This window comes from Dipodomys ordii, unplaced genomic scaffold (assembly GCF_000151885.1).
Source record: "Dipodomys ordii isolate 6190 unplaced genomic scaffold, Dord_2.0 Scaffold3, whole genome shotgun sequence".
NCBI lineage: Eukaryota > Metazoa > Chordata > Mammalia > Rodentia > Heteromyidae > Dipodomys > Dipodomys ordii.
In genome coordinates, this window is record NW_012267219.1 from 12,191,541 (window position 1) to 12,218,205 (window position 26,665).

General features: G+C 40.9%; 1 protein-coding gene across 3 annotated transcripts in view; it reads left to right on the forward strand.

Annotated features, from left to right (window-relative positions):
- Positions 1-1,540: 1,540 nt before the first annotated feature.
- Lgr5 (leucine-rich repeat containing G protein-coupled receptor 5) overlaps positions 1,541-26,665 on the forward strand; it is a 121,305-nt gene continuing 96,180 nt past the window's right edge. For 2 of the 3 annotated variants that reach the window (XM_013019441.1, XM_013019451.1), the window contains exon 1: positions 1,581-1,840. In XM_013019441.1, the coding sequence (XP_012874895.1) occupies positions 1,629-1,840 (212 nt within the window). In that variant the 5' untranslated portion in view covers positions 1,581-1,628. Of the gene's footprint in view, positions 1,841-26,665 lie in introns of all 3 variants that reach the window. The other variant, XM_013019432.1, reaches the window with a different exon arrangement.

The following is a 26,665-nucleotide window of genomic DNA, read 5'->3' on the forward strand; positions in this document are numbered from 1 at the left end:
TCTGTTCTACAGAAGAGAAACACAAACTTACCAAGAACTGGACTTGCCTAGGAAAAGAACATGTTCAAAAATACAAAGTTAGATAAAGAATATATATATATATATATATATATATATTTAAGTTTCATCGATGAGCAATCAGGCAGGTTTGGAGGCAAGTGGGAAGGATGTGTGTCACTCCAAAAATGAAAGAGGCACATAAAAATCTTCCTAATAAAACATTTAAAATATACGTAGGAAATGTAAGTGAACAAGCTAAGAAGACAAGGAAGAGAGAGACCTCAAAAATCAGAAGGCTTCCAGAAGCAAGGGAGCATGGTGTCAAATTTTGCCCTTTCTTGGGCAGTGTAGGAACTACTTCTTTATCTCAGAGGTCTTCTTTCCAAAAAGAAAACCGTGAAATCTAGCTTTGCCTTCTTTCTCCTGCAGATTCTCTGTAGGACTTTTTTTTTAAGTGTGTTAAGAACCTCCATTTGTTCACTATCCCTCGTGGAGTGTGCTGGGACACAGAGGTGCTTACCTGGGTGGGGGTCTCTCCTTGACTAGAGAATCCTGGGACCCTTAGGATGAAAAGTCCCCAAAACAAAAGTCTCCAAAGATGACTTTCATGGGATTCTAAAACACTTTTTTTTTTAAATCATCATGTCAACTTCCCCACCCAGGATGAGTGAGGAAGCCACGCTGGGGTGCTTACTGAGCTGTATTTATTTGGCAAGAAGTCCAAGGCTTTGATTTTTATGCCCAACGCCAGCCAGCCAGTGCTGTGACAGTAAGGATCAAAAAGGCCAACGAAGGGTCTGGGAGGACTGATACTGTTAACTACTTTTCGGAAATCGATGTTAATCCTTTATTCGTTGATTGGCTTTTGAAGCGCCCGCGCAACCTCCCATTATTCCAAGAGCTGCAAGCTCAGGACAAGCTTGGCTCGTCCTTGGGTCCCTAGGTAGAGAAACTGCCTGTCTCGTTCTGAAGCAGATTCCCCTTGGGCTCTCAGATCTGAATCTCCAGTAGGCAGGACGAGGTGAGGGTGGGTGAGGATGCGGGGGTCCCCAGCCTGGCGCGTGACGCGGAGCACTGGAAGGGGCGCAGGGAGTGGAGGACTCGCCAGCATCTCGCGGCACCCGCAGCCTCACAGCCGGGTCGGAGGGGGGGGGGAGGAAGGGAGGGGACCAGGAGGAGGGAAAGTGGGGCCCGGGCTGAAGGAGTGGGGATGGAGAGGAGGCGGGAGGGGGGGGGTGTGCTTGGGAAAGCTAGGCTGCGCTGACGTCACTGGGCGCGCAATTTGCGCTTGGAGCGCTTTAAAACACGGAGCGTGCGAGCGGAGATGCTGCTCCACACCGCTCCGACCGCCCGCAGCAGCGAGGGGGGCTTCGGAGGCCGGCGTGGCTGCGAACGGGCTCCGCAGTCCCCGCACACCCTCTTCTCCGCGCCCCGGGCGGGGACGCCTCGAGCGCGGCGCGCACGGCTGCCGGTCGCCCGCTGAGTTGCGGAAGCCCGCGGAGAGCCCCCCCCTCCCCGGACCCCCCCCCCATCCCCAGCCCGCCTGGCGCGCCCCGATCAGCGGCCGCAGCCCTGGGGCTCTGCCCTCTGCCGGCGTCTGACTCGCGGATCCCCGCCACCGGGCACTCATGAACACCTCCCGCGTCGGCGCGCTCCTGACCCTGCCCGTGCTGCTGCAGCTGGCGGCCGGGGGCGGCTCGCCCTGGTCGGGCGCGCCGCTGAGGGGCTGCCCCGCGCACTGTCAGTGCGAACCCGACGGCAGGATGCTGCTCAGGGTGGATTGCTCCGACGTGGGGCTCTCGGAGCTGCCCACCAACCTCAGCGTCTTCACCTCCTACCTGTAAGTGCGCCCCACCTCGCCCCGTTGGGGGACTTCAAGAGCAAAGGGAACCCGAGCCCGGCAAGGCTGGGGGCGGGGGGGCGGTGGAATGCGAGGGGTGGGGGCTTCTGGGCGCCTTCCTGCTCTGGGAAGGGCGGGCGAGCTCGCCCGGGGCATCCTAATTAGACGCCTTTGGGCCTCCAGAACAACGCACGTGTCTCCGAGGGTGGAGAAACCGCTTCAAGTGCACCCCGCGGGCCGGGGGTGGGGGGAGCCGGGGCGCCGCCGCGCAGCGGTCCGGGGGCGCCCGGGCACGCTGGCGAGGCCGAGCCTCCCGAGAGGAGGCATTCATGGGTGTGCAGCGTGGGTATTGGTGCCCAGGTGCCCTGGCACACAAGGCCAGGCTACCTGTCTGGCTCCGGCCTAACCTCCATTTGGAATTCCACCACCAAGAGATGAGCGGTGAAGTCCGCCCCCCGGCCCCCCACCCCAGGAGAGAGAAATCCAACTTGTCCCCAAGGGACTTGCTTAGTCCGCATCCCTAGCACGGTAGCATAATGTAACCTTTTTTCTTTCTTTCTTTACTTCGTCTCTTTTTTTTCCTTCTTCTTCAACAAAGTGATTAAAATGTGGCAACCGCAATCGGCGATTAGAGCTGCCAGAACGTTATCTTTACCTTTGGCTGCCCGAGCCGCCCTTTGAAGTGCCGGCGGCCCCAGAGTAATCTTTAACCATCTCCCCCCTCCCTCTCCCGGAGGGGTGCGGGGAAGGGGGGAGGCCAGGGGAGGGGGCTGGAGGCGGCCGTGCGGGTAAACAGCAGCGCCTACATCCAAGGGGAGGACCTGACGCTCTCTATCATCTCTTAGGGATCCTCCTGCCCTTTCTTTCCTTTCCCTACTGCGACTCCAAAATCCCACAGGCACAGACTCATAACTTTGTCTCTGAGAAGCCAGAGCCGAAAAGTGACAGGTGGTTGGTTGGATGGATGAGGTTACCCGGTAGCAACCTTGTTCTGGTGGGGGGGAGGGGTGGTGGTGGGGCACCCAGGTAACTACCCCCTCAACTCAACAGTTACAATCTGATGAGGCTTGGTTCTTCTCTTGGCCAAAAGATCAGAGTCCAGACTGACCTGGAGGGGGCGGGGGGGGGGGGAGAGCTCTTGACCCTGAAGTGTAACATTTGGGTTTTTGTTCAAGAACACTGCGGTGAGCCCATCCCAAACACATTTATTCCCAATTTCGGCCTCTCTGGTGTACCTTGGCAGGAGTGCGAGGGGAAGTTTGGGAACTTGAGTTTTCTTCTATTTAATTGTTTTTCTGGAGGAAAGAAACCTAAAGAGGCTTTCACAATAATATTTCCTACTTAGGTAGCTGTTCTGTCTTTCTCCCTCCCTCTCCCCCCCCCTCTCTTTCTGGCAATAGTAAGGAAGAGCAAACTTTAAAAGAAACCCGAAAAGACTGGCTTTCACCCTGCATGTAAAGAAAGGGAGGGTCTCGCTAGAATTTAGAATGGGTGTGTATGATCAATCACCTCTTTCTTCATCTACCTGGGTCTGTGTTGGTTGCTTTTCTCCATAGGGATAGAACTTAAAATTGGTTTTCCCCACCATGTTTCTCCTCAGTTGCACTCATTGCTGGTGGTAATGATATTTTTCCAGGGATGGAAATCTGCTCTCCAAAATGATCCTTCTTTCTGAATCCACATTTTCTTCTCCTGTCCCAAAGCAGAGCATGCATCCTTACTTCCATGGCTTAACTACTAAGACCCAGGAGGCAAGGATAATGTGTTCTCCGGTGTAGTGAGTTTCTGAGGCCAGTTTTGCAATTTCTCTTAAGAGGCTAGTCTGTCTTTTCCTACCATCCTGAAGAAATTCACCATTTACAAGAGTGATAACACCCCCCCATAAAGACAGTTGCCCACTATTTAAATCGTACATTATTATGAAATGTATTTAAGAATATGTCAATTTATGGTTAGTGTCAGAGTGCTTCTACACACACACACACACACATACACACACACACCATACCACCTCACTTGAAAGAATACATATTTGTTGGACTTCTGTTGCGAAAAGCCTGAAATTCTACTTTAACCTATTTCCCACATGCCTCAGATGCATTTTAACTTCATCCTTCTGTCTCAGGAGAGCTTGCTATCACCTCCCTCCCTCCCTCCACTGTTCCTTATTTCGAAAATAGAGAGATAACACCTTGAAGTTAAGACATCATTTTCAAATGAATCATCATATTATTCTCCAGCTTCTTGATAACAACTTATACCCTGGTCTCGGGATCAATGTTTTCAGTGCCTTACAAAATACTAAGCTTGGAGTGTCGTTGAAAAGTAATAGGGTGAGCATTGAATATGTGCTTCTCATGGCTAACATTGAAGGGAGTAAAAGTGTAGAATGCCGTGAAGAGCCAATCTGGGGTTGACCTCATCATGTTTTTGATCTCTTTAAAGAGTATGATATGCCAGGGGCCTAAGTTGCTTCTTCACCTGGTTTAGGGGTTGGGGTTTTCTGTTTTGACCACCACCACGGGAGGGGGGAGGGTGCTCTTCATCAGACTTTAAGGGTAAATGATGCCCTCTTTTGGCTATACCTAGTATTACCTGACTGCTTTTGCCTTCTCTGGTGCAGTCATCACCAAAAGGAGAAATTTGACTTACTTGTACTCAAGTTAATGAGCACTGTTTTATTGTTTTTTCTTGTTTTAAGCAATGTCATTTTTTTTGAAGGGCACACATAATTTTGACTAAATTGTACTAGGGCCCAGTGGTAATTAAAGTTTTCATGAGTAAATTAAGGCAGGAAAAGACTTGTGTAAGAGGCCAGAACTACTATCTGCTATTGTTTGTAGTAGATTATCATCATTTATTTAGTCAAAATGTTATCTCCTAATCCCCCTCCACAAAAAAAGTACAAGTATTTTATTTCCTTCCAACAAATTTGGCCATGGCAAATTCCTGCTGTATATATTTGGCAAACAGATTTGTCATAATCTGATAGCTGGCTAGTCAGACTGGTAGGTAAAGAAAGTTCCTTAAGTCTCTTTTCAGAAGGCAAGAACTGTTTATGCACCATTTTATAGTCTCTTCCCAGAAAAGCTAAATCTTAAGCTAGTTGAAACATTAATATTAACTCTCTTTTCTTACTGAGTTGCATTCCCCAGTAGATCTGTCACTGGACCATTGAACAGAGTAGAAACTCTGGGAGGGAAAAAAACCTCTCAGTCTTGGTCTCTTCTCTCTCTCTCCTTCTCCCTTCTCTTCCCCTTCACTCTCCATCTCCTCTCTCTCCACTGACTTCCATTGGTTATAGACTCTGATTTTGCTAATAGGGGCCAATAAAGTTCACTCAGCAGAAAATAAGAAACAAGTCAGCATTTAAACTTAAAAGCAGACAATAATTGTTTAAAATGTTCAGTATATTTCAGTCTATCAGTAGTGGTCAACCAGAAATAACAGTAGGTCAAGCAAATAGTCTCATTATATGTTAGTCTTATTATTTTACTACATCAAATATGGACAATTTTGCTAATAGGATTTTAAAAGTAAATACTGCTTTGATGTGTCCTTCATTAACTTACAAAAAAGAACTCAATATAAAAAATTTAATATAAAATTTTTAATATAAAATTTTTTAAAGAATTGTCTACAAGAGTTATTTTATATTTGAAAGAAAACATAGCTTTTCCTTGTGGTTGCTTGAACCCATTCTGTGTTGTTGAACCAAAGGAATTGAGAGAGAGAATTGTTTTGTTAGATTTCGTGTGATGTGTATCATTTTGAAAAGGAATTAGATTTTATGCATAGTCTATTAAATGGATGCTAATAAGAACTGGTCAAAAACATTTATCAGTTAAAAATAATATGGCCCCAGAATCCTATGTACATTTTAAGTGTTTAAGATGCAGTATCACATAAAAATCTTCTTTGAAAATGATATGTTTCTGGTCCCTTAAGTGAAAGAAAATGTTCACACTTTAGAAATAATTACAAAAGCCTTGAGAATTATAAGTCTTGAAATTCAGATCAATTACAATAGCAGAATTTATACTGCTTGATGTACAACATACTTTTAAGGTTTTTAAAACAGAATTATATCGATAACTTATCAATAACTTACCTACATTTTAATGAAGTTTTATTCTTCAGGATTCAGTTTTCTGGTAGTGTTTTGAGGACAATTATTATAACTAATTGGCTAAATTAGTCTGAGTAATTTCTTTTAAATACTAAGCTCTAATTCAGACAATTTGGTGGCATTGTCGTAGAACAAAGATGTTGTTGGATATGTTCAATACATGCATGGCAGAGTTTGTGTGACAAGTGTGAATCTTTGCATGGAATAATCATCTTCAGGATTTTTTTTACTTTGCTACTTTTGCTACTTTTCTTCAAAGAAAAAGAAGACTTGATAATGCAACAAATGGTGACAATCAGAAACAAGTTAGAAGATTGGAATAAAGAAACATCTCTGTAGCTAAATAAAACCATATTGTGACAATTCACAATTGAATGTGTTTAAGGGCATTCAAAAACACAAAATTAGTCTATGATTTCTCAAAACTAACTTTTAATCTGTGCTACTCAAGAAGCTCTGAAGTTCATGGTTTGAAGCCAGCCCAGGCAGGAAAGTCTTGCCGCTAATTAACTACCAAAAATCTAGAAGTCGGTGGTAGAGCATTAGCCTTGAGTAAAAAGGAAAAAGAAAAACCAAAAACCTCAGGGACAGCATCCAGGACCTGAATTCAAGCCCCAGGACCAGCACACATGCACACTCATACAACTCAACCTTCTCACTCCCTTACAATTTTTGTTTATTTTTCCTTTATAAAATTTTGTTTTATAGTAGAGAGATGAATCATACTGTCACGAAAGCCTCAATGATATATGACCTACCAGACCAAACAAGCCATTTATCTGGTCCTGCTGCTCTGTTTGATGTATGTAGTAGACTTTTCTTTGTGAGATCTGCCTATGAGATTCACAACCCACAACTGTTGGATTCCCCGTTCGACTCACATTTTTATTCAGCCATTATATAAAACAGTTAGATGTCAAATTTCACGTGTAGAATGCATAATCTGTGAGAAAGGGGGACATTCTGCATGCTATAATGGAAACTTTTCATTAAAAGTTTTGTAATTCAAAACTTAATTTAATTCTGAATAGTGAGAAGCTGTTCCTGTTTTAAAAATCTATAGAATTGTTTTTCACCACGTTAATAAAAGCTTTTTCTATGACACTGGCTAAACATTGAGGATGCCTTACTTGAACTTGGAAGATAGAAGCATTTAAAAGATGATTTAAAAGGAGAAATACTTCCTCTATGATGACTTCCTTTCACAGTGTTTGAGTCTGGAATTGAAGAAGTTGAAATTTACTTTGCAAGTATTGAAAAGAAGCAACCATGACTGCAGAAACATCTTCCTTAAGACAGATGGAATAGTACTCCAGGATGTAATGACATGCTCTCTTTCCTTTAGTTTACTCTCCTCACTTAGCTATGAGATCTTCCTCTAGGGCAGGAAATTTTCTGCTTTAGATCCCAGATACCTACATCAGTGTCTAACTCTTTTAGAAGACTATTTAATAAATACTTGTAATGTTTAGTGCAATTGGCAGAATCACTGCTGAAATTCTAGCAGCTAACCGAGGGAAGAAAAAGACAGAGAAAGAGTCCTAATCTACAAGCAGCAGAGCAATACAGGCTCCTAGCATCCCACAATTCTGGTCCAGACCCATTTGAAATACATTTGAATTGTTGTCAACTGAAATGACATGATTGTTTAACATACCTACACATGCACCCACGGATGCACGCGCGCACACACACACAAGTTAAATATACAAATCACTTTCTTTTTATAAAGATAACAGCTGAAAAGTCTATACAGTGTGCATATTGTGTCAAACATTCTTCTGAATACAGGACTTAGTCCCTTGTTGTACAACTTTATGATGCAGGTACTATCATCTTTCCTAAATGGGAGGCTGGAAGATTGTTCGAAAGCTATTTCCATTGCTCAAAATATATTTGAATTTTTCATTTTATCAACAACACAAAATAACCAGCCTTCTAACTTATAGTTGTCTCATGATAACTATAATTGGTAATAAAATATTTCAGCTCACTTTTCTTCACAGGAAGACAATTTATGAAGCTCTCAGTTCAGAAATATTTCTCAGAGACTTTAGAGCAAAAAGTAACTTTTAACTTTCAATGAATATTTTGTTAGAGTTCAAGGCCAATATTTTAAGTTTAGTAAGTATGTGTCTTTTGTATATTTATTTTCTTACTACCAGAGGAGCAATTTTTCTTGTCTCCAACTCAAAGTTAGGTTATGATAGCTGCAGATATTGTAACCAATGGATTAGCAACATTCTAGACAAGAATAGTTCTTTTCTGTGATGAGATTTATGTGTCAAATAAAATGGATCCTTTCTTTGGAACTAGTTCTCAGTTTAGAGATAAGAACTTTCTTAAGAAGTTAATTTTTCAAATATGTATTTGTCTTTAAAATGGAAGTGATACCATGATTTGGAATCACAAAAAGGTACCATATCATTAGAGTCAGGATAAATAATTTTTCCCAGTTTTATCAAATTTCTCAACATAAACTACTTATAATTTAACAAGTATGCCAAGCCAGCTAGAATTTGGATGATCAGAGAAATATCCTCTCCTTTAAACAAATGTTTGATCTCATCAGCCTGTCAACTCCTATGTTGTTATAAACCTGATACATATTCATCACTTGTGGGAGTACAAAGTCAACATGAACAGGTGATGACCAATTCATGATAAATTATTCTACAAAGAGTTCTTCATCAAGTAAGTGCTAATGTTGGGAAAATTAGGAAATATTAGGCCACAATCTCTAACATCTCTTAAAATGAAACTCTACTAGTTTCTTGTTAACATTCATCCTTTGAAATTCTTCAGCAATCTGTAATTTTGGGGTGTTTTTGTGTTTTAATGTGTGCACATCTTTCTCACATACTTGCCTTCAGAAGGAGATTTGCTTCAACAACAGACAAGGACTATGGTGATCACAGAGAAGAGAGTGATCTCAAGCATACCGTAATACATACTCCAACACACCAACAAGCAACGCTGCCCTTTGTGCCACTGCTGGGCAGAAATGATACGTACGGATGTTGACAGAGCATGGCAGTGGAGGGTCAGCCTTTTTAAGGGGAAAGACTGAGGGGCTGGCTGTGTGGAGGCACCTTTGGTTCAGTTCAGAAACTGAAATGCAGAAGACAATTGTCCTGGCAAAGGGAGCCCAACTCCAGCTGAGAACGCGTGCTCCCAGCTGACCTTCCTCATCAGCCTGCCAGCTGAGATTAAGCTCTCCTTAAGTGGATCCTTGTTAGCCCAGCCTTTTCCCCAGTGTTGCTCATCTTTCACAACTGGAAACCAAGTGTTTTAAACTGTTACTCAATGTTGCAGCCAAATTTCTTTATTTCTTCCTTCCACCTCTCCTCAACCCTCACTTTTTTCTCTCTCATCCTCTTTCCCTCCCCTTCCCCACAAATGGTAAATACTTCCATCCTTTTATTTGAAACTTAGATTAAATAGAGCATGATCTCTATGAAAGTTGTCTATTCGCAAAAATAACCTTCCTTTGATCAAAAAAAAAGCCACAAAAGTGTACTTCACAGGAAAGTAGAAAACCACACATGATCTCAAGTGGAAAAAATATAAAGAATTTGCTGGATTTTTAACTTTAGTACATAACAAAGATATTATTTTAAAGTTGGTTGGTCACTGTGGGCTGTGCTAGAACTTTCATTGTGTTGAGTTTGGGTTTACCCCATGTTATTTTAATGAATTTATTGGTTTGACACACAATACACCACAAGGTACTTGAACTTTTTAGGTTATAAATTTTTTTGTGAGGCTCTTGAAGGAATTCTATTACATAATCAGTGAGTCTAAATCTATTGGCACAAACATAACTTTACAATTTCTGAGTTCATATGAAGTAAATATTGATTATAAAAAATGAAAATTTCTATGAAAATAGGTGCATTTCCTAGTTATCTTTCTTTTTATAGCTATTGGGATTTTTTTTACAATGATCAGTATTTGTTTGACTAATTTACAAGATAAATTTAGAGTCCTCTAGTAAAATCTGAGATTGAAAGAAATCTTTTCTTTTTTTCTTTTTCTTTGATTTATTTATTTGTTTATTTAGTTAGTTAGTTATTGTCATTAATGGGGCTTGAACTTGGGGCCTGAGCAATTTTGCTCAAGGCTACTATTCTACCTCTTTGAGCCACAGTGCCACTTCCAGTTTTATTCTACCTCTTTGAGCCACAGTGCCACTTCCAGTTTTCTGGTGGTTAATTGAAGATCAGAGTCTCACAGACTTTCCTGCCCAGGCTGGCTTTGAACTGCGATCCTCTGATAGATATCAGCTTCCTGAGTAGCTAGGATTATGTGCATGAGTTACCAGCACCCAGCTAAGAAATCTTTAATTTCTCTACATTGTCCCTATCCTGAAAGAATCTTTAGCCTAGATACTTGCCTTTACAATAGGTCTATTCTACAGTTCTTAGAGTGTTGATGCCTTAAAAAAAAAAAAAGCATGGCAAGGGAGGTAGAGAAACTGAGTGAAAAGCAGTACAGACAAAACTGAGAGCTGTGAGGAACTGAACACCGCTAGATACCTGTTCCCAGGTGCTATACTTCTTTCCAGTTCTTCATCCCTTACCTGTCGAACATGCCTAAGGACAAAATGAAAGGATGCATCTTCATAAACTCAGGTGCTCACCCTCTATCCCAGGTCTTCAGACTACAAGATGAGGACAACTTACAAGGAACCACCATTGGGATTCAAATCCCGTCCGCATTGGAGTGTTTGATTTTAACTTGAGAAAGCCGTTTCTGTGATGATCTTCACTCATCTGCAGCCCCTGTGCCCCCAGCAGCTGTTGTTCTCTGGGACTCGGTGCAGCAGAGCACAGGAAGAAGTTCAAGATCTTTTTTCACTGAATCTTCAAGCTCGGGTAGCAAAAGGAAATCCTAGTTAAACCAGATTCTCCCAGCGTGTAACCATATCACATTAGGAAAACTCGAAAGTTTTAGCGATGTGATTAACTGATGGCAAATATCCACCTTCCACCTTACAGCTGCTGGCCTTCAAGCAAAACATTCACTCCCCCAGGGTTTTACGGTCGTGAGAAGTTTTGGGTGGATATGGTCTGGTCCCGAGTGACTATTACATAGTAATTTGAAGCCCCATTTGCCTTAACTGTAGAAATGTCTCAAAAACATAATTAATTGTATGTTGGGAACAAAAGGCTATTTGGGTCGATTTATGTTAATTATAATGAAACCAATTTAGAGTTTGAACTAATAGCTAACCACACTTAGAATAAGTTCTATAAATGATTAAAAGGATAATCTTTTAGCCACAAAGTACAAGAATGATTATGTTAGTTCCTAAGGCCCTATGACAGAGCGCAGTGTTCTAATTTAACCATGATGATTAGAACATTACCATCATTGCACAAATAAATGGTTGGGAGGGATTTTATAGACACAGCCAAAAGCCATGTCTACCCATGGAATTTAGAATGTAGAGGATATCAGAGTTTGTCTAATCTAATACTTCCATTTCACAGACAATGAAATTAATATCATAAGAATTAAATGAGCTGGGAGCCGATGGCTTATGCCTGTAATCCTAGCTACTTAGGAGGCTGAGATCTGAGGATCTAGGTTCAAAGCCAGCCCAGGCAGGAAAGTTCCCATGAGACTCTTATCTCTAATAAACCACCAGAAAACCAGAAATGGGGCTGTAGCTCAAGTGGTAGAGCTCAAGTGGTAGAGTCTTGAGCTGAAGAGCTGAGAGACCAGCATGTAAGCCCAGAATTCAAGCCCCATGACCCCCCCCCAAAAAGAATTAAATGATGTACCAGAAATGAATGGATTAATTTATTAATTTTACTTCATTAAATTATTTAATAATAAAAGATAGAATTGGAACCCAGGTCTTCTAAACACACAGTGTTTTCCTTCTTGTCACCTTTTTGTTCAATTGCCACATACTCAGATGAATTCTAAAACTCCAGGTGATGCCAAAAATCCTATTACTTATACGCGTTAATATGGATGTTTGTATCTAGATGTGGGCCTAAACTCTATCATTACCAGTTTATTTTAGTTAATAATGGAGACAGCTGAAGTATCTGTGTATTATCTGAAAAGTCTGTGGAACAAGAAAAAGCAATCAGTCTGAAGAAAACATACCTTCCAGAATTTCAGTTTATAGACAATTTTTGTTGATTTGTTTGTTTTGTTTTCCCTAACTTTATCTGGGCTGGCCTCAAACTTGAGATCCTTCTGTCTCTACCTCAGGAGTAGCTGGGATTATAGATATGTCCCACTCTGCCCATCAGGATCTCCTCCATTTTTGCATGAATAAAGTGGCAGTCTACTTTCATGGTATACAATAGCCCTAACATGTGCCTACTCTGTCCTTGCTTCTACCTAGTCTGTCCAAAATGCACCTTTGGCCTGATCTCTTTTATATTGCATCCTTCAATGATTTCCTGTGGCTTTCTAAAGTATAGCACCTCGTATCAAACTTCATTCTATACTTCCTTATTTCATGCACTCAAGTGTTCACGTGTGGTGGTCTCTACTTTGAATGCCTTTCTTCCTATGCTGCTTGCTAAAATCTATGAGGCTTTAAACTCAAATGTCACCTCTTCTGGGAAGCATCAAGGGATCAAACTCAGGCCCTTGAAGATTCTAGGCAAGTATTTTTCCACTGAGCTAAATTCCTCAGCCCGTGGAAAGCTTTTTGTAATGACCATTTAGAAGCCTGTCTGATGTGCCCACATCATGCCAATCCCGTTTGGTCAAAGCATTTACCATATTTGACCACATTACTCGATCTACTTGTCTCTTTCCATTACTGGACTTTGTACTTGTTGAGTTATAGATTTTCTTCTTTTTTTTCAAAGAAGAAAAGCATCTCCTGGGTATTGAACCAGAATACAGAATTCCTGTGTATTAATCATGATTTTTTATTTTCTATATTTTACCATACTTTGACATCTAGAAGCTTATTGATCTTGGAAAGACGGATCCTTCCTGGGCTAATTCCTAGAGATAGAATTGACTCTCCTCTGAGTGTGCCATTCAGCTGCAAACTAACCAATCCAAAACCTACACCTCACCACTTTCTTTATGGGCTTTTGCAGGATGCTTATACTCTAGGTCTATCTTCCCTGTCCTAAACACCCTGAGGTCAGCTACCAGACAAGTTAGGATAATCCTTACATCGGAAACCCCACTGAAAGCATGCAAGCTATCCAAACCCAAGCCAGTTAACCCTGCCTTCCCCATTCCCTCCTATGAAATGCAAAATAGAGGTTCTTGCCCATGTTTTTATCCTTTCTCCCATTCCTTCTGCTTCCTGACTGACCCGGTGCTCCCCTGTGCCACCTGCATGGCAGGTGGTGCCATGAAAACTGGAACTAACCAACTATATAGCCAGCAGCAGTAGTCTTCTGATCCAGTGGTTTCATCCTACCTAAATAATGTTAAAACCTGCATTTGCAAACTTCCCATGCCCATGGGCTTCAAGAGGAAATCTGACCAGAACACACCAAGGGAAGATCAGCTCTGTCTCTTTCCTTTATCCTTCATCTAAGTAAAACTTAGATTTTGTGCACACCTTAGATATAAGGCACAGTTTTTCTAACTATCCGATGTGTAACTGAGAGCCTAACTAACATAATCTCTGACATCATCGTATCATGTGCTAACGTAGAAAACAGAAGCTATTCCTCTAAATTTGGCAGACTGCATTGTTAGTAAGTTGTCAAGACAGAAAAAAACATTTGACCTTAATAGCAATTGGTGAAATGGCTGCTATTTCTATGGAGATAAGAATATCACAGGTGTGAGGAGGGGTCACAGCTCCATACTGAGTGAACTTTCTCAATTCCTCATGGTTTTCATTTGTAAAATGGCAATAATAGTAACTACTTCATTCGATGGTTATGAAGATCAGCAAAATAATACATGTAAAGTACAGAGTCCTTTTACATAGAGTTTGCATTAAATGTTAGGTATTAGTATTTTTGTTGTTGATGGTATTAGAGTTATCACACTAAACTTATGTTTTCAAATGTACATGTTGCCTCTTATTATTATTTCCTAACATAGCCAAATTAATTGGCCTGAAATTTTATTTTAAAAGACAAATAATTTAAATTTTAAATTCAAAAAATTTTGAATGTTAAAAATAAAGATAGGCTCCAGCCTATAATCAGTGGCTTAAGCCTATAATCCTACCTACTCAGGAGGCTGAAATCTGAGGATCACAGTTTGAAGCCAGTCCAGCCAAGAAAGTCAGTGGGACTACCAAACAAGCTGAATATGGAGCTGTGGCTCAAGTGGTAGAGCACTAGCCCTGAGCATAAAAGCTCAGAGACAGTGCCCAGGCCCCGAGTTCAAGCCCAAGGATAGGCACACACACACACACACACACACACACACACACACACACACACACACACACGAGGAAGAAGAGCAGAGAGGTACTTTCTAGGTAAAGAAGAAGATTAGGGGAAGCAAGAAGCTTCTTGGGCATTCCTCAGCTTCTATTAGAAATATAAATACTTCTGTTTGGAGGAGGGGAGTTGAGACAGGGTCTAACTACATAGTCCAGGCTGGTCTGGAGCTTGAAATCCTCCTGACTCCACTTTCCAAGAGCTGAGATTACAGGTGTGGGCCACCATGCCAGAAATAAAAAATATTCTTTCATCTCTAATCCTTAGATAAAACAATCTATGTGTTGAATGAAGTTTTATATTTGTATATGAATGTTTAAACACTGAACAAATCTCCAAGATAGCTAACAACTGTGTTCCTGCTTTATCGTGGAGAGTAGGATAAAAGCTCAATGTTAAAAATCCACCCTCATCTGCAATGAATGAATGGCTTACAATTTGTCGTCTTGGTCATGTTTTTATCTTCTCACTGTTCATCTCATTCAGTCCCCTGGTTTTGGGGGATTGTTTGCTTTTTTGTTTTTGTCTTTTTGACTATGGAAGAAAAATTGTCTTGGTGTCTTTTCGGTATTTTAGCTCCATTATCAACAATTAATTTGCTATAGTGGCGGGTGAGAGATTTGTGGGACATGAGAAAAGGTAGATAAAAGGCTTTTCCTCAAAGCCAAAGATATATATTCAGGAAAAATTAAGATCTCAATACAGCAAAATGTATTTTGATACGTGTCATAGCACATGCCTATAATCCTAGTGCTTAGGAAGCTAAGGTAAGAAGATAATGAGTTCAAAGCCAGACTAGGCTGAATGGCAAGATTCTGCCTCAACAATTGAAAAAATAACTCTATTCTAAACACAAAAACTTAAGGAATCAACTTATATCATATGAATCTGTGTAGAAGAAGGGATTCAAAATTAAGTAGGAGGCGTTGCCAATGGCTCATACCTGTAATCCTAGCTCTTGAGGAGACTGAGATCTGGTTCAAAGCCAGGCCATGCAGGAAAGGTCTGTGAAACTCTCATCTCCAATTAAACACCAAAAGAAAAAATGAAAAGCTGAAAGTTGAGCTGTGGAGCAGGTGGTAGAGCACTAGCTTTGAGCAAAACAGACAAACCAAAATGCTCAAGAATAGCACCCAGGCCCTGAGTTCAAGCCCTAGGACCAGCACACACACACATAAAAGAGTTGGGAGTTAAATGACCACCTAAGCACCACCTCCACTTACACTCTGAGCAGATGGCCTCTGGAAATAGGCACTGTGCTCTCCAGCAGAGTTGAAAGATGCTGAGCCTTCTTTGGCGCAGACAGTCTTTTTCATCCAGGGGTCCTGGGTAGGCTCTGTGCTCCATCTCCATAGAACACTCTGTGAAGAGACGAGCTGCTTTGGACACAATCATTGAAATCAGGAAAGCAGCTCGTACCTATAATTCTAGCTACTTAGAAGTTGAGAACAGGTGGAGCCTAGGCAGAAAAGTTTCTGAGATTTCCTCTCAGCCCACAGCGAGGCAGAGGAATAGGTGCCTATCATTCCAAGATAAGTGGGAAGGAAAGAAGGAAAGAGAGTTGCAGTGGTTCATGCCTGTCATTCCAGCAACAACTTTAGTAGGCAGATTGTGGCTCAGGTATGGCTCGATGATATTGCACAAGTCCTGAGTTTAAATCTCAGTACTACAGGGGGAGAAAACAAGCAGGTCTGAAAAGAACAAAGGAAATCTCCTCATATCTCACTATGAGGAAGCTAACTTCTTTTGCCACTCCAAAACCAAAATGAAAGGAACTTGTTTCTCAGTAGCACAGATTGGAAAGGAGAACACTGTTAGCCCGGCGCCATCATTAAACAGCTTAAGTAACCACCAATCCAAAGACGAGCAGAAAGGAAAGCAAAAGTTCAACAATTTCAAATGGAGACATGGGTCTCCTTCAGACTAAGGGAAATTCTCTCACTGGAGAAGGGGTAGTGAAGGAAAGTGACAGTCCAGAGGAAACGGTGGCAAATTAGAAAGTAAAGACTAAAATTGAAAAAGTGCTCTAAGACACGCAAAGGTAAAATGATGTACAAGACAGAGAGAAGAGTCAGGCAGGAAAACAACCTGCCAACTATGGCGGCTCATGGCTATGGTCACCATATGGTAGAGAGTTCAGTCCCTCCAGGGTTCCACATGACATACTCTCAAAATCTTTCTCCATTTCTCTGTCTCTATCTGTATCTTTCTCTGTGTCTCTCAATCTCTTTCCTGTATTTTCTGTTTCTTTCTCTGTGTCTTTGTCTCTCCCTTTCTCTATCTCTTTCTTTATCTCTTTGTCTCTGTCTCTGTCCATGCTTTCTCTCTATCAACATACACACACACACACACACACATATACACACACACATACACACACACACACACACACACACACACACACACACACCTACATTTTTTTTGTCGGTCGTGGGGCTTGAACTCTGGGCCCTCATCTCTTTAGCTCAAGGCTAGTGTTCTGCCACTTGAGCCACAGTGACACTTCTGGTTTTCTGATGGTTAATTGGAGATAAGAATCTCATGGACTTTCCTGCTAGGGCTGGCTCTAAACTGCGATCCTCAGATCTCAGCCTCCTGAGTGGCTAGGATTACAGGTGTGAACCACTGGCATCCGCCTACAGCTCTACACTTACTGGAGGAAGAAGTAGAACAAAGCACTCATTTTGGAAATAATTTCAAAATAAATCCATGTGTTTTGTCTATACGATGATAAAACGTACTCCTAAGAAGTGGAAAAATAGTAACACAGGGCAGCAAACAAACAAGCAAGCAAGCAAGAAAATGCAGGACGCAATGTGCAAGAAGTCTGGTACACTGGTAACACATTAGTTGTACCTGAGAGCTAATTTCATCATCTCAAAACTCACAGCACACGTTGACAAGTTCACAATCTCTGGAGGAAGGGGCAAAGCACCCGAATGTGTTTCAGCTCCCCAAAGCAAATTTAGTGTATAACCAAGTTGGGAAAATCACTGATTTTTCTAGAGGAGGTTAGTCCACTAATTGGCCATAGAATCTTTAGCAACAAGAATTTCCTCTTGCTCCAGTTTTTGCACTTATAAAATAATGATGTGAACACATGCTCTGAGATCTCCTAACTCCATAGTTCTGTCAATCTATCAGCTTGCCACTTGCTGGCATTATAACTGGACAGATGGAGCAGAATTGTAGAAATAGCTACACACCTCCTGTTTTTGTTTTTGTTTTTTTTTTCAGCAAATCAGGAAGCATTGTTTACTTTCCTACAGTGAGCATTTCTTAAAATGACTTTATTTGTTTTACAGTTTAGAGGGCCTCCCTGGGTAGCCTCAGGGGCCCATTCATTTCATTAACATTAAATCAACAAGCAGACTTTCTTTCTGCCTCTCTCTAGCAGGATTAATGGATTTTGGCATGATTTGTGCATCTAGGAGCAAAACCTCTTGCTGAGAAAGCTAGCAAGCTTGACTAATTCCCAGCAGTGCTAACTTCATAAACTTACTTCAAGCTTTTAACTTTGACTGAAGATTAAAGGTAATGACTTCACGCTGTTATGTTTGATTGAACGATACTCAAGATGCATCAAAGATGATACAAAAATGACAAACTGTTTGATAAATTAACATAGGTGTGTATGTTTGTGTGGTTTTTAAATTTGTGCGTGCAAAAATGAAATTCTCTGAAGCAGAGATTTATATCTCAAGTAACCATACTGCTAAATAGAATAGTGACAATCACAGAGGTGAATTGCACATATACAAACTGATGGCTAGAATATCACAAATAAGCTCATAGAAGGCCCAGTGGCATGAAGCTGTAACAAGGTAGAAGGTTGCATGTGAAAATTTTTCTAAGAAGCAAAATGATCCTAATCTATAAGGGACCTCCAAAGGATTCCCCCTACATGAAAATGCTTACATTTTTAAAAATTCCAGAAAGCCTTCAACAAACTTCAGCATTCAGGGAAGTCTGCATAAGGATAAGAGGGAAAAAAAGGGTGGGAGGGACAATATTTCCAGCCCATCTGACAAGACTACATGAAAAGCTTTGGATCAAAGGGTCTTAAGTACACTTTACTGGTGTGACAAACAACATTTTTATCCCTTTATTAGATTTATATTTCTTCTGAAAACTGCAATGACCAGGGTATGGTTTGTGAAAGAAAGCTGGCAGGGTTGTGTTCTTTGATTCCTAATTAACACCTTCAGTTCTCAAAAGAGAACCAACAGAAATACCATAAAATGTTGCAGCTGCATTGTGATTCCGCTTGGTTGGTTTGTTAAAAGTCGGCTGAGCATTGGCAGCTGCAATAAAGGGAAAACTCAATGGCTGTTTTGTACCGTGCCCGCTGAAGTGAAAGAAGGCAACCATTTTATTTTTCCAGTGGGCAGCTGCAGAGAGAGGTTTAAATGGAGCTAAATGCAAGATTTACTGTTAATTTATAGTAAATCAATAAGGAAATTACAACTTAACCTTCCAGTTCTTACAGTCAGAGTAGAAATGTGCGTGAGAAATGATGAAGGAAAATAATTTGAAAGCATCTGAGCAATTGATTTGGTGAATTTAGCAACTACGAATAGCACTCATTTAAAAATCAAAATATGCTTTTGGAAAGGGCTGGGCAAGTCAAAGCTTTAGAAACTGACATTTTTCACTTAAAAAGGTAAAGATAGATCATTCTTGTCTTCCAAAACGTAACTCCCTCCTCCCACTTTATTGAAACCTAAAATTCATTAAGAGGGGAGAAGAATAAGATTCCATACATCCCCTCCCACCTTACGTTTTTTTAAGAGCATAGAGTTGAAGTTTGCCCTGGTTAAGGGAATAAAGGGGGCATTTAACTCTGGTCAGATAAATCTCACTCACATTCAAAAATGCAATTAAGGAAATATGTAAATCTAGATGTTTCATCAAATGCTAGCGAAGGGGTTACTAGTTCTCTCTGAACACAATGACTGAACTAAAGAACTTTAGTGTCTGTGTAAGAACCATTGTCCAAGCCATAGTCCCTGTTGGAAACAGAGTCCAGCCTGGCCGTGGGAAATATCTACATATTTGACACAGGCCCTATTTCTGAGAGAAAAGGGGATGGAAGAGCAAGTATGGAGATTTTACTGTTGCATTCTAATCAACCATGATCTGTCTAATTTGCTTTGATCAGGAAGATAAACTAATTTTTCTAAGGGCTGGATAAAAGTAATGAGCAAGCCAAAGCTTTCATGTCATTTCAAAAGAGCTGAAGTAAAGGGGATCAGAAATTGTAATGGTGGGAGCTAAATTCATCTTTTCGGCTCATCTGAGAGCACAGTTTGTTCAAAATAGGATGCTAATACAGAAAAGGAACTCCAGCTGAAAATAGTGTCATGGGCTGCAGATTCATTGGAAATCTGGAATCTACAGTGCTAGGGAACTAAACAGAATCACCAAAGGTGATTTATAATTGATATTTGTGTCACATAGTCCTGTTTTTTGATGTGAAAATGTACAATTATTAACTAGTCTTGAAGCCACGGTTAGGTTTTCCTACAGCTCCTGTCTCTCATACGTACATTATTGGCTGTATTTGCTTGAACCCTAAGCTGCTGTGCACCTTGATGCTAGTGGACAGCTCGGGGTTGGTCCTGCAATCTTAGATATACTAAAATGTGCTCTGAGATCAAATTAAAGCTGCTAATCAGGAACCTGACTCCACAGATGCTTCCATTTCATAGCTTGCTTCAGTTTTTGCATTTGGAACCAACTTCAGTCAGTAATGCCACTTCTTCTTCTCTTGTTTTTTCCTAAACTCCTAGCCACATCTAGTTATTAGATGAGAAGGAAAGATTTGGGTATTATAAGATTTTGTTTAGTTTTTTTAAAAAACTCTACTATTTAGCATTACATTTTCTTCTTGTTTATGTGACCTTTATGTTACTTCATTTTCCAAAGTGCTGTACCAGATATATTATCAGTCCCCCTACTGTAAACACAATTGCATTTTTGGCTACTAATCTCCTTTGCCAGGGTTTTTAGATACCAAAGTATGCATTTCAAGTTAGATGTCATGTGTCTTATAAAGTGTATCTTTCAAAAGAGCTGGAGTTCACCCAGTTTTAAGACTAAAACTACAATGTAAAATTGTCCCAAAGGAAACTACAATGTTAAGACCACCCTTCTACCTTGTTTCTAAAATTAGTTAACAAGACTTTTTATTTACTTCCCTTGTGCTTTTCTGCAGCCAACAAATATTCTAATGCCTTTATCACCATTCTTAGAGCCATTTTAATAATAGAATGTTTATAAATGACAATACGCCTATTTTCACTTTTTTTTTTGTCAGTTGTGGGGCTTGAACTCTGGGTCTGGGTACTGTCCTTCTGCTCTTCAGCTCAAGGTTCGTGCTCTACCACTTGAGCCACAGCACCCCTTCCGGTTTTCTGGTGGTTTATTGGAGTTAAGAGTCTCACAGAATTTCCTACCAGTGCTGGCTTTGAACCGCAATCCCCAGATCTCAGCCTCCTGAGTAGCTAGGATTACAGGCATGAGCCACCAGCAACCGACTGGACAGCTTATACAAGGTCTAAAAATGACAGCTTTCAGGATTAAGAAGTCAAGATAGGGATGCAAAGCAGTCCTTTAATTGTGTCAACTTTGTGTCCCTGCATTTATTCATTCATTTGTTCATTTCCACTGGTAATATTTATTGATGGCCTACTTTGTGCTAGATGTAACAATGTACAGCAGAGACAAAATCCCTACCTCACAAGGAAAACAGATATTACACAATGATTTCTTTGCATCATGAAGATTGTGAAATGGCCCTAATGAGGACCAGGTTCACTAGAAGCGCACCTTGCCTGGTCTTGGTAGCCGGGAAAGACTTCCCTAAGGAAGTAACATGTAATCTGGAATGTAGAAGGTAGAGAAGAGAACTTCTGGCTCATGTCCAAGAGACAATGTTCTAGACAGACTTTCCACATGGAATCTAAGCTCCAACTGAATTCTCCTCTATGCCTTCTCCAACTATACTGCCTAAATCCCAGAGCATCTTCTGAGACTTATTCCTCTGCTGTAAGCAGAGTGTTCACAGCAAACTCTCCAGCATTTATGTATCATGTACTGTCAGGCACAGTCAGGAAACTCTGTTCTCTTGAGTTCACAAGTTAATTGGAGAAAACAGGGGGGAAAATAGCAACAGAGTACAGTGCTGAAGAGCTTCAGACTGGCATCAATCCCACGGCATTGGAATCCCGGCACTGACCCTTATTAGCGTAGGCCAATTGCTTCACTCCTCTGTAACGTTAGTTCTCTCATCTGTAAAGTAGAATGTTTTTGTCCCAGGGCCGACATGAACATTACCATTTACAGAGCACTTAGCACAGTGCTGGCAGGTAGAAAAATCCAGTGTTAACAGAGGCTGGCAGAGAGTGCTGCAACAGCATAGAGAAAATCATTAACTCCACTTGAAGTTGAAAATACTTCACAGAGACTGATTTATCTACCGTGTGATTCGTTGCTTGTTTTGTTGCTCCGACACAAACAACTTAAAAAAGGAAAGACTTATTTTGACTTACAGTCTCCAGAGGTTTTGGTCCCCACCGGCTGACTTTATTGTGTCTGGGCCTATGGTGAGGGAGAGCCTCCTGATGACACAGAGTGATGGAGGAGAAGCGCTCACTTAATAGCAGTCAAGAGGAAAGAGAGCGTGGGAAGACGCAGGAACAAGGCATGTCTTTCCAGGGCACATCCTCAGTGACTCATTTCCTCCAACCAGGCTGGACCTTATTGTTTTTTGGTTTTGTTTTTGTTTTGTTTTTTACTATCTACCAATAGTGCTGTCATATTATGAATCTATTCAAGGATTGATCTGTTCATTAGCTAGAACTCTTAGGATCCAATCACTTCCCCAAAGCACATCAGCTAGCAATCAAGCCTGTAATGTCACCCATGAACCTTTGGGGGTGGTTTCATATTCAAACAGTAAGTCCAGCCATAGTACTGAAGAATGGGGGGATGTTCTTTACCACATGGATGGGGTAGGTCCTCCATAAAGCACGACTCACACCAGCAGAGACACTGGAGGTTGAGCAGATAAGGCAGGACATTCTTCAGGTTTGCTGAACATGAGGCAACAGTAACTGCAAGTGAGAGGGCTGTGAAGACTGTAATCTTCCATAGTCTCTGGGATTCTTGGGAAGACGCTGAGAGGTTAGCGTGGAGCGACTCACTAACTCGGCAAAAGGTCAATTCCAATCATGACTGTTGCCTGCCAAAGAACGTTTCAGATCCTCTAAGTTTTCAATGATTGAGCCCTCCAGAGTACAGCAAGCTTCTGAGGCTGAGTTTTTTATCTTGACCTGCCACTGGTTAATTACATGATTGAAAGGGTAACATGTGCCCTTTCTGATCTGATATATTATCCGCTAAATGACAGAGTTCACCCAGCGTCCATTTTATTGAAGCCATTTCCTTAGATTATCTTTATATGTGGCAAGAGATATTTACTTTGCAAATGAATGCTCCTGCTCATATGTAATGCACAGGCATTGCATGTCCATGAACCAGTGGAAGTGCAATTGGATTTGGAAGCTTTCTTCATAACTGGTCTGATTTCTTTGGAATCAGTTCCATTTCTTCCTTCTCCCTTACATGACAATTTCCATCTGGCCCTAGACTCTTCTCCCACTTCCTATTGTAAAACAAAATTATCTTCCTCCTTTACATCTTCCTCCAAATAAGTGAATAAGTGAATGGACAGTTTCTGGATATTACTCTCAACCCTGCTGTTATCTTGAAATACAATCCTACTCACTACTGGGGCCCTTCATCCATCATTGTCCCTGCTGAAACAAGATCATGACAGATCTTCCCCAGGGCTTGCTCCTTATCTGTTCTCGTTGCTAAAACATCTCCTTTTGGGGACCATAACTTCACTCTTGTTTTCTGAGCTGAGTTGAGTTTTGTGTAAACTCCTGGGTTTCTGCTGACCTCTGAATCTAACTCACCCTTCTCCCCGTTGTCTCAGAAGGGACATGTCCTACCTCTTTTCCAAAGCTACCCACGTATTGAGTTTGCTATTTTATTCCCTTTCAGTATCCATGCTGTTTTTGCTTTTTTTCATTGAGCAAATTTTGAGATACCATGCAAGCTGCCATGGGAGACAATAAAAGAAGATAATTTCCATTAGCTCTCTTCTAGAATTTTGATATCCAGAAAGTTGATATCATTCCAGCTGTGTTAATGGTAACTTGGCATGATACTTATAAAGGGATGTCTATGGAAGTACAATAGTCCCAGGGCATCCTTGATCTTCTCCACTAAGGGCTATTTATTATCCTGTTCCTTACTACTTAGCACAGAACCTACCACATTCAAGTGTTCTGCAAATATTTTCTATGAGTAGAAGAAGGGGTTCCTCCATTCAAAGAAACCAAATACCTTCTCTCTGCTCTCTCATTTCCTCCACTGTTTCCCTTATTTCTTCTTCTTCACACTGCCAACATTCTTGAAAAAGAAGTCTACATTCATGGCCACCATCTCATTACCACTCACTCACTCTTTCATCCTTTTTGAAATCAGTCGGCCACCCCCACCATTCAGCTGAAATCGCCCTCTATTAAAAGCCACCAATGACCTCCCAGTGCCAAATCCAGATGGTCTTTTCTCAGCCCTCAGTCTTCCTGGATTGCTCTCAAGCACTCTCTGCCACCCCCTCCTCTCATCTCCAGCCGCATCAGAACTGCAAGATTCCAGCCTCAGAAGGCACCTGGTTTGGAATCTGCTGAGCCTGGGTTTGGCTATAGTCCAAAATCCAGTTTCCTTATCTGAAAAATGGGGTTAATAAAGCCTATCATTTGTGTCTGGCACACACCTCTTGATTCTTTACTTTAACAACCTCTTGTTTAAAGTATGATGATGTTCATGCCACTTTCTTGTTCAAAGAAACTTCAGCAACACCCAGAGAGTGGAAACTCCGGGTACATAATGCTGCATACAAACTCATGGAACTAAGAGTTTGCTCCCTGCAACACTTGATACTTGACTAGTTGTCATTTAGTATCTCTTTGTCTCTAGTGTCCTCATTAGCAGACTGAAATATGGGGTAATTTAACGATAAAGCTCAGAAGGGGAGGTTTGGCTCAAGTGGTAAAGTGCCAGCCTTGAGCAAAAAAGCCAAGTGATAGCATGAGCCTCTGAGTTGAAGCCAAGCACAAAAAAGAAAGAAAAAAAATTTTAAATAAAGCTAAAGCTCTTAGGTCTGAAATTCTATGATTTTTTAACCTCTCTTCCTCATTTCCCTTCAAGTTTCCAGTACTGTCCAGGCACATTGGACTGGGCTCCATTTCCATTTAACTTGCTTCTGTTGTCCACTCTTTTACTCTCAGGCAGGACTGACTCCATACTCTCTCCATGTGTAAATATCTTTCAGACTTTTCTCAAGGGCCATCTTCTCCTCCATGGTCAGAGGACTTACCATACCCAATGGGTGTTATTCGTTCCTCATTCATGGCATCTTTACTCATATCAAATAAGTCTAATTTGGACCACTGAAAATTTTTTTTTCCCTTTCCAGTGTCACTGATTTCACCTCTGGGCTTTGGTCAATTTTGTCTTCCTCTTTCCAGTCTTAGCAGTACTACAGCTTACTTAAAGATGCTCCATGCCTGAACATTGTCCAGTGCCTCAAATCCAACATCTTTAGCCAAGGCTTCAGAGCACTTCGCTAAAATATTTCAGATAGCATTAGGTTTCTCATTTGCCAACCAATCTTTAGGAAATTTTTAGCTGGTTTAGCTGAGGTCCTACATGGAAGAAACTAGAAGAAGCTTGCATTTTTCATGTTAGTTGTTTCACAAACTGGGTTAATTTCTCTATCTGTTAGTATGAAATGAACAACTAAGCAAAATTACATTTTTAAAGACTTCACTATGATTATATTTTATTAAAAATCTACTTTGTGTTTATGCATTTACCATAAAGAATATTTATTTGATAAATATTTGAGTTCATTTACACCACAGTCCATTGTTCAGAATGGGAGCAAAATCAAAATCACTCAGGCTCTTAGGTGCTATCCCAAAGATTCTTATTTAGTATTGGTAGATATAAACCAGAAGGTCTGGATCCCTGGGTTGCATACATGCTAGAAATCATGCAGAGTACATCTGTGCCCCGTACAGCTCTAGGAAGTGATCCAGAGTAGACTCTGACTACACAATTTCCTAGTCTCAGTCAAAAGGTTTACATAGGCTCCAGCATGAAGAATATTTAGATTGGAATCTTAGCTCTGTCTCCTACTAGATGTGTGACTTAGAGCAAATTCCTTCTCTCTTAACCTCAGTGTCCACATCAGCAGAGCAGAACAATTCCTATCAGTAGAGAACAGAATATGAGATAGGATCTACAGAGTTCTCAGCACAGCACCTCACATACAGCAATCAATCAGAAAATGCCCACTATCATGATCATGGTGGTGGTGATGGAGATTTAAGTTTCTCTCTTCAAGTCTAATTGGCTATCTCTGCAAGACCAGCTTATAACAGTATGGAAGAAAATATCAACATGAAGTATTTGATCGTTTGACTTGTATAATTTTCCACATATTTCTCTTCAAATTATCAAAATAGAATATGTGAATATTCAGTAGTCTGTTAAGTAATATAACTGTGTGTGTGTACACACGAGTGTAATCTTCAGTACATAAAGTAATATAACTGTGTGTGTGTGCACACGAGTGTAATCTTCAGTACATAAAGTAATGACACAAAGGTATTACTCTTGCCTGGATTTAAAACTAAAAGTGTTTGGAGGCCTTTATCACCATAGGAAAAAAAAATGAAAGCACCATCTCAGACACTTACTGGTGTTCCTTTGATGTGTCAATTTGGACTGCTAGAATATGTTATTATATGATAGACTTAACTGCTATTTATTTATTTATTTATGTGGTACCAAGGAATTGAACCCACGGCCTCATGCATGCAGGCAAGCAGTCTTCCACTTAGCCACATTCCTAGCCCTTAAATGCTATTTTTAACCATCTTCTTTAAATAATTTTGTTGCATTGTAATACCTTTTATTTGCTTTTATGGTATGTAGAATTGTGATAAAGTAATTATTTCACTGCAATGAGTTTAAGACCCATTTTCACAACAACTATCTCAAGTATATCATTAAGACAAAAACTTTCTTGTTCACTTCGGACTACTCGGGGGTGGCATCTTGCCTGACACAAAGGGAGTGCTGAGTAAATATGAATAGAGCAAGACAAAGAAAAGAAGATGAGATTGGCGAGTGGCCTCTCTACACTCAGAAATT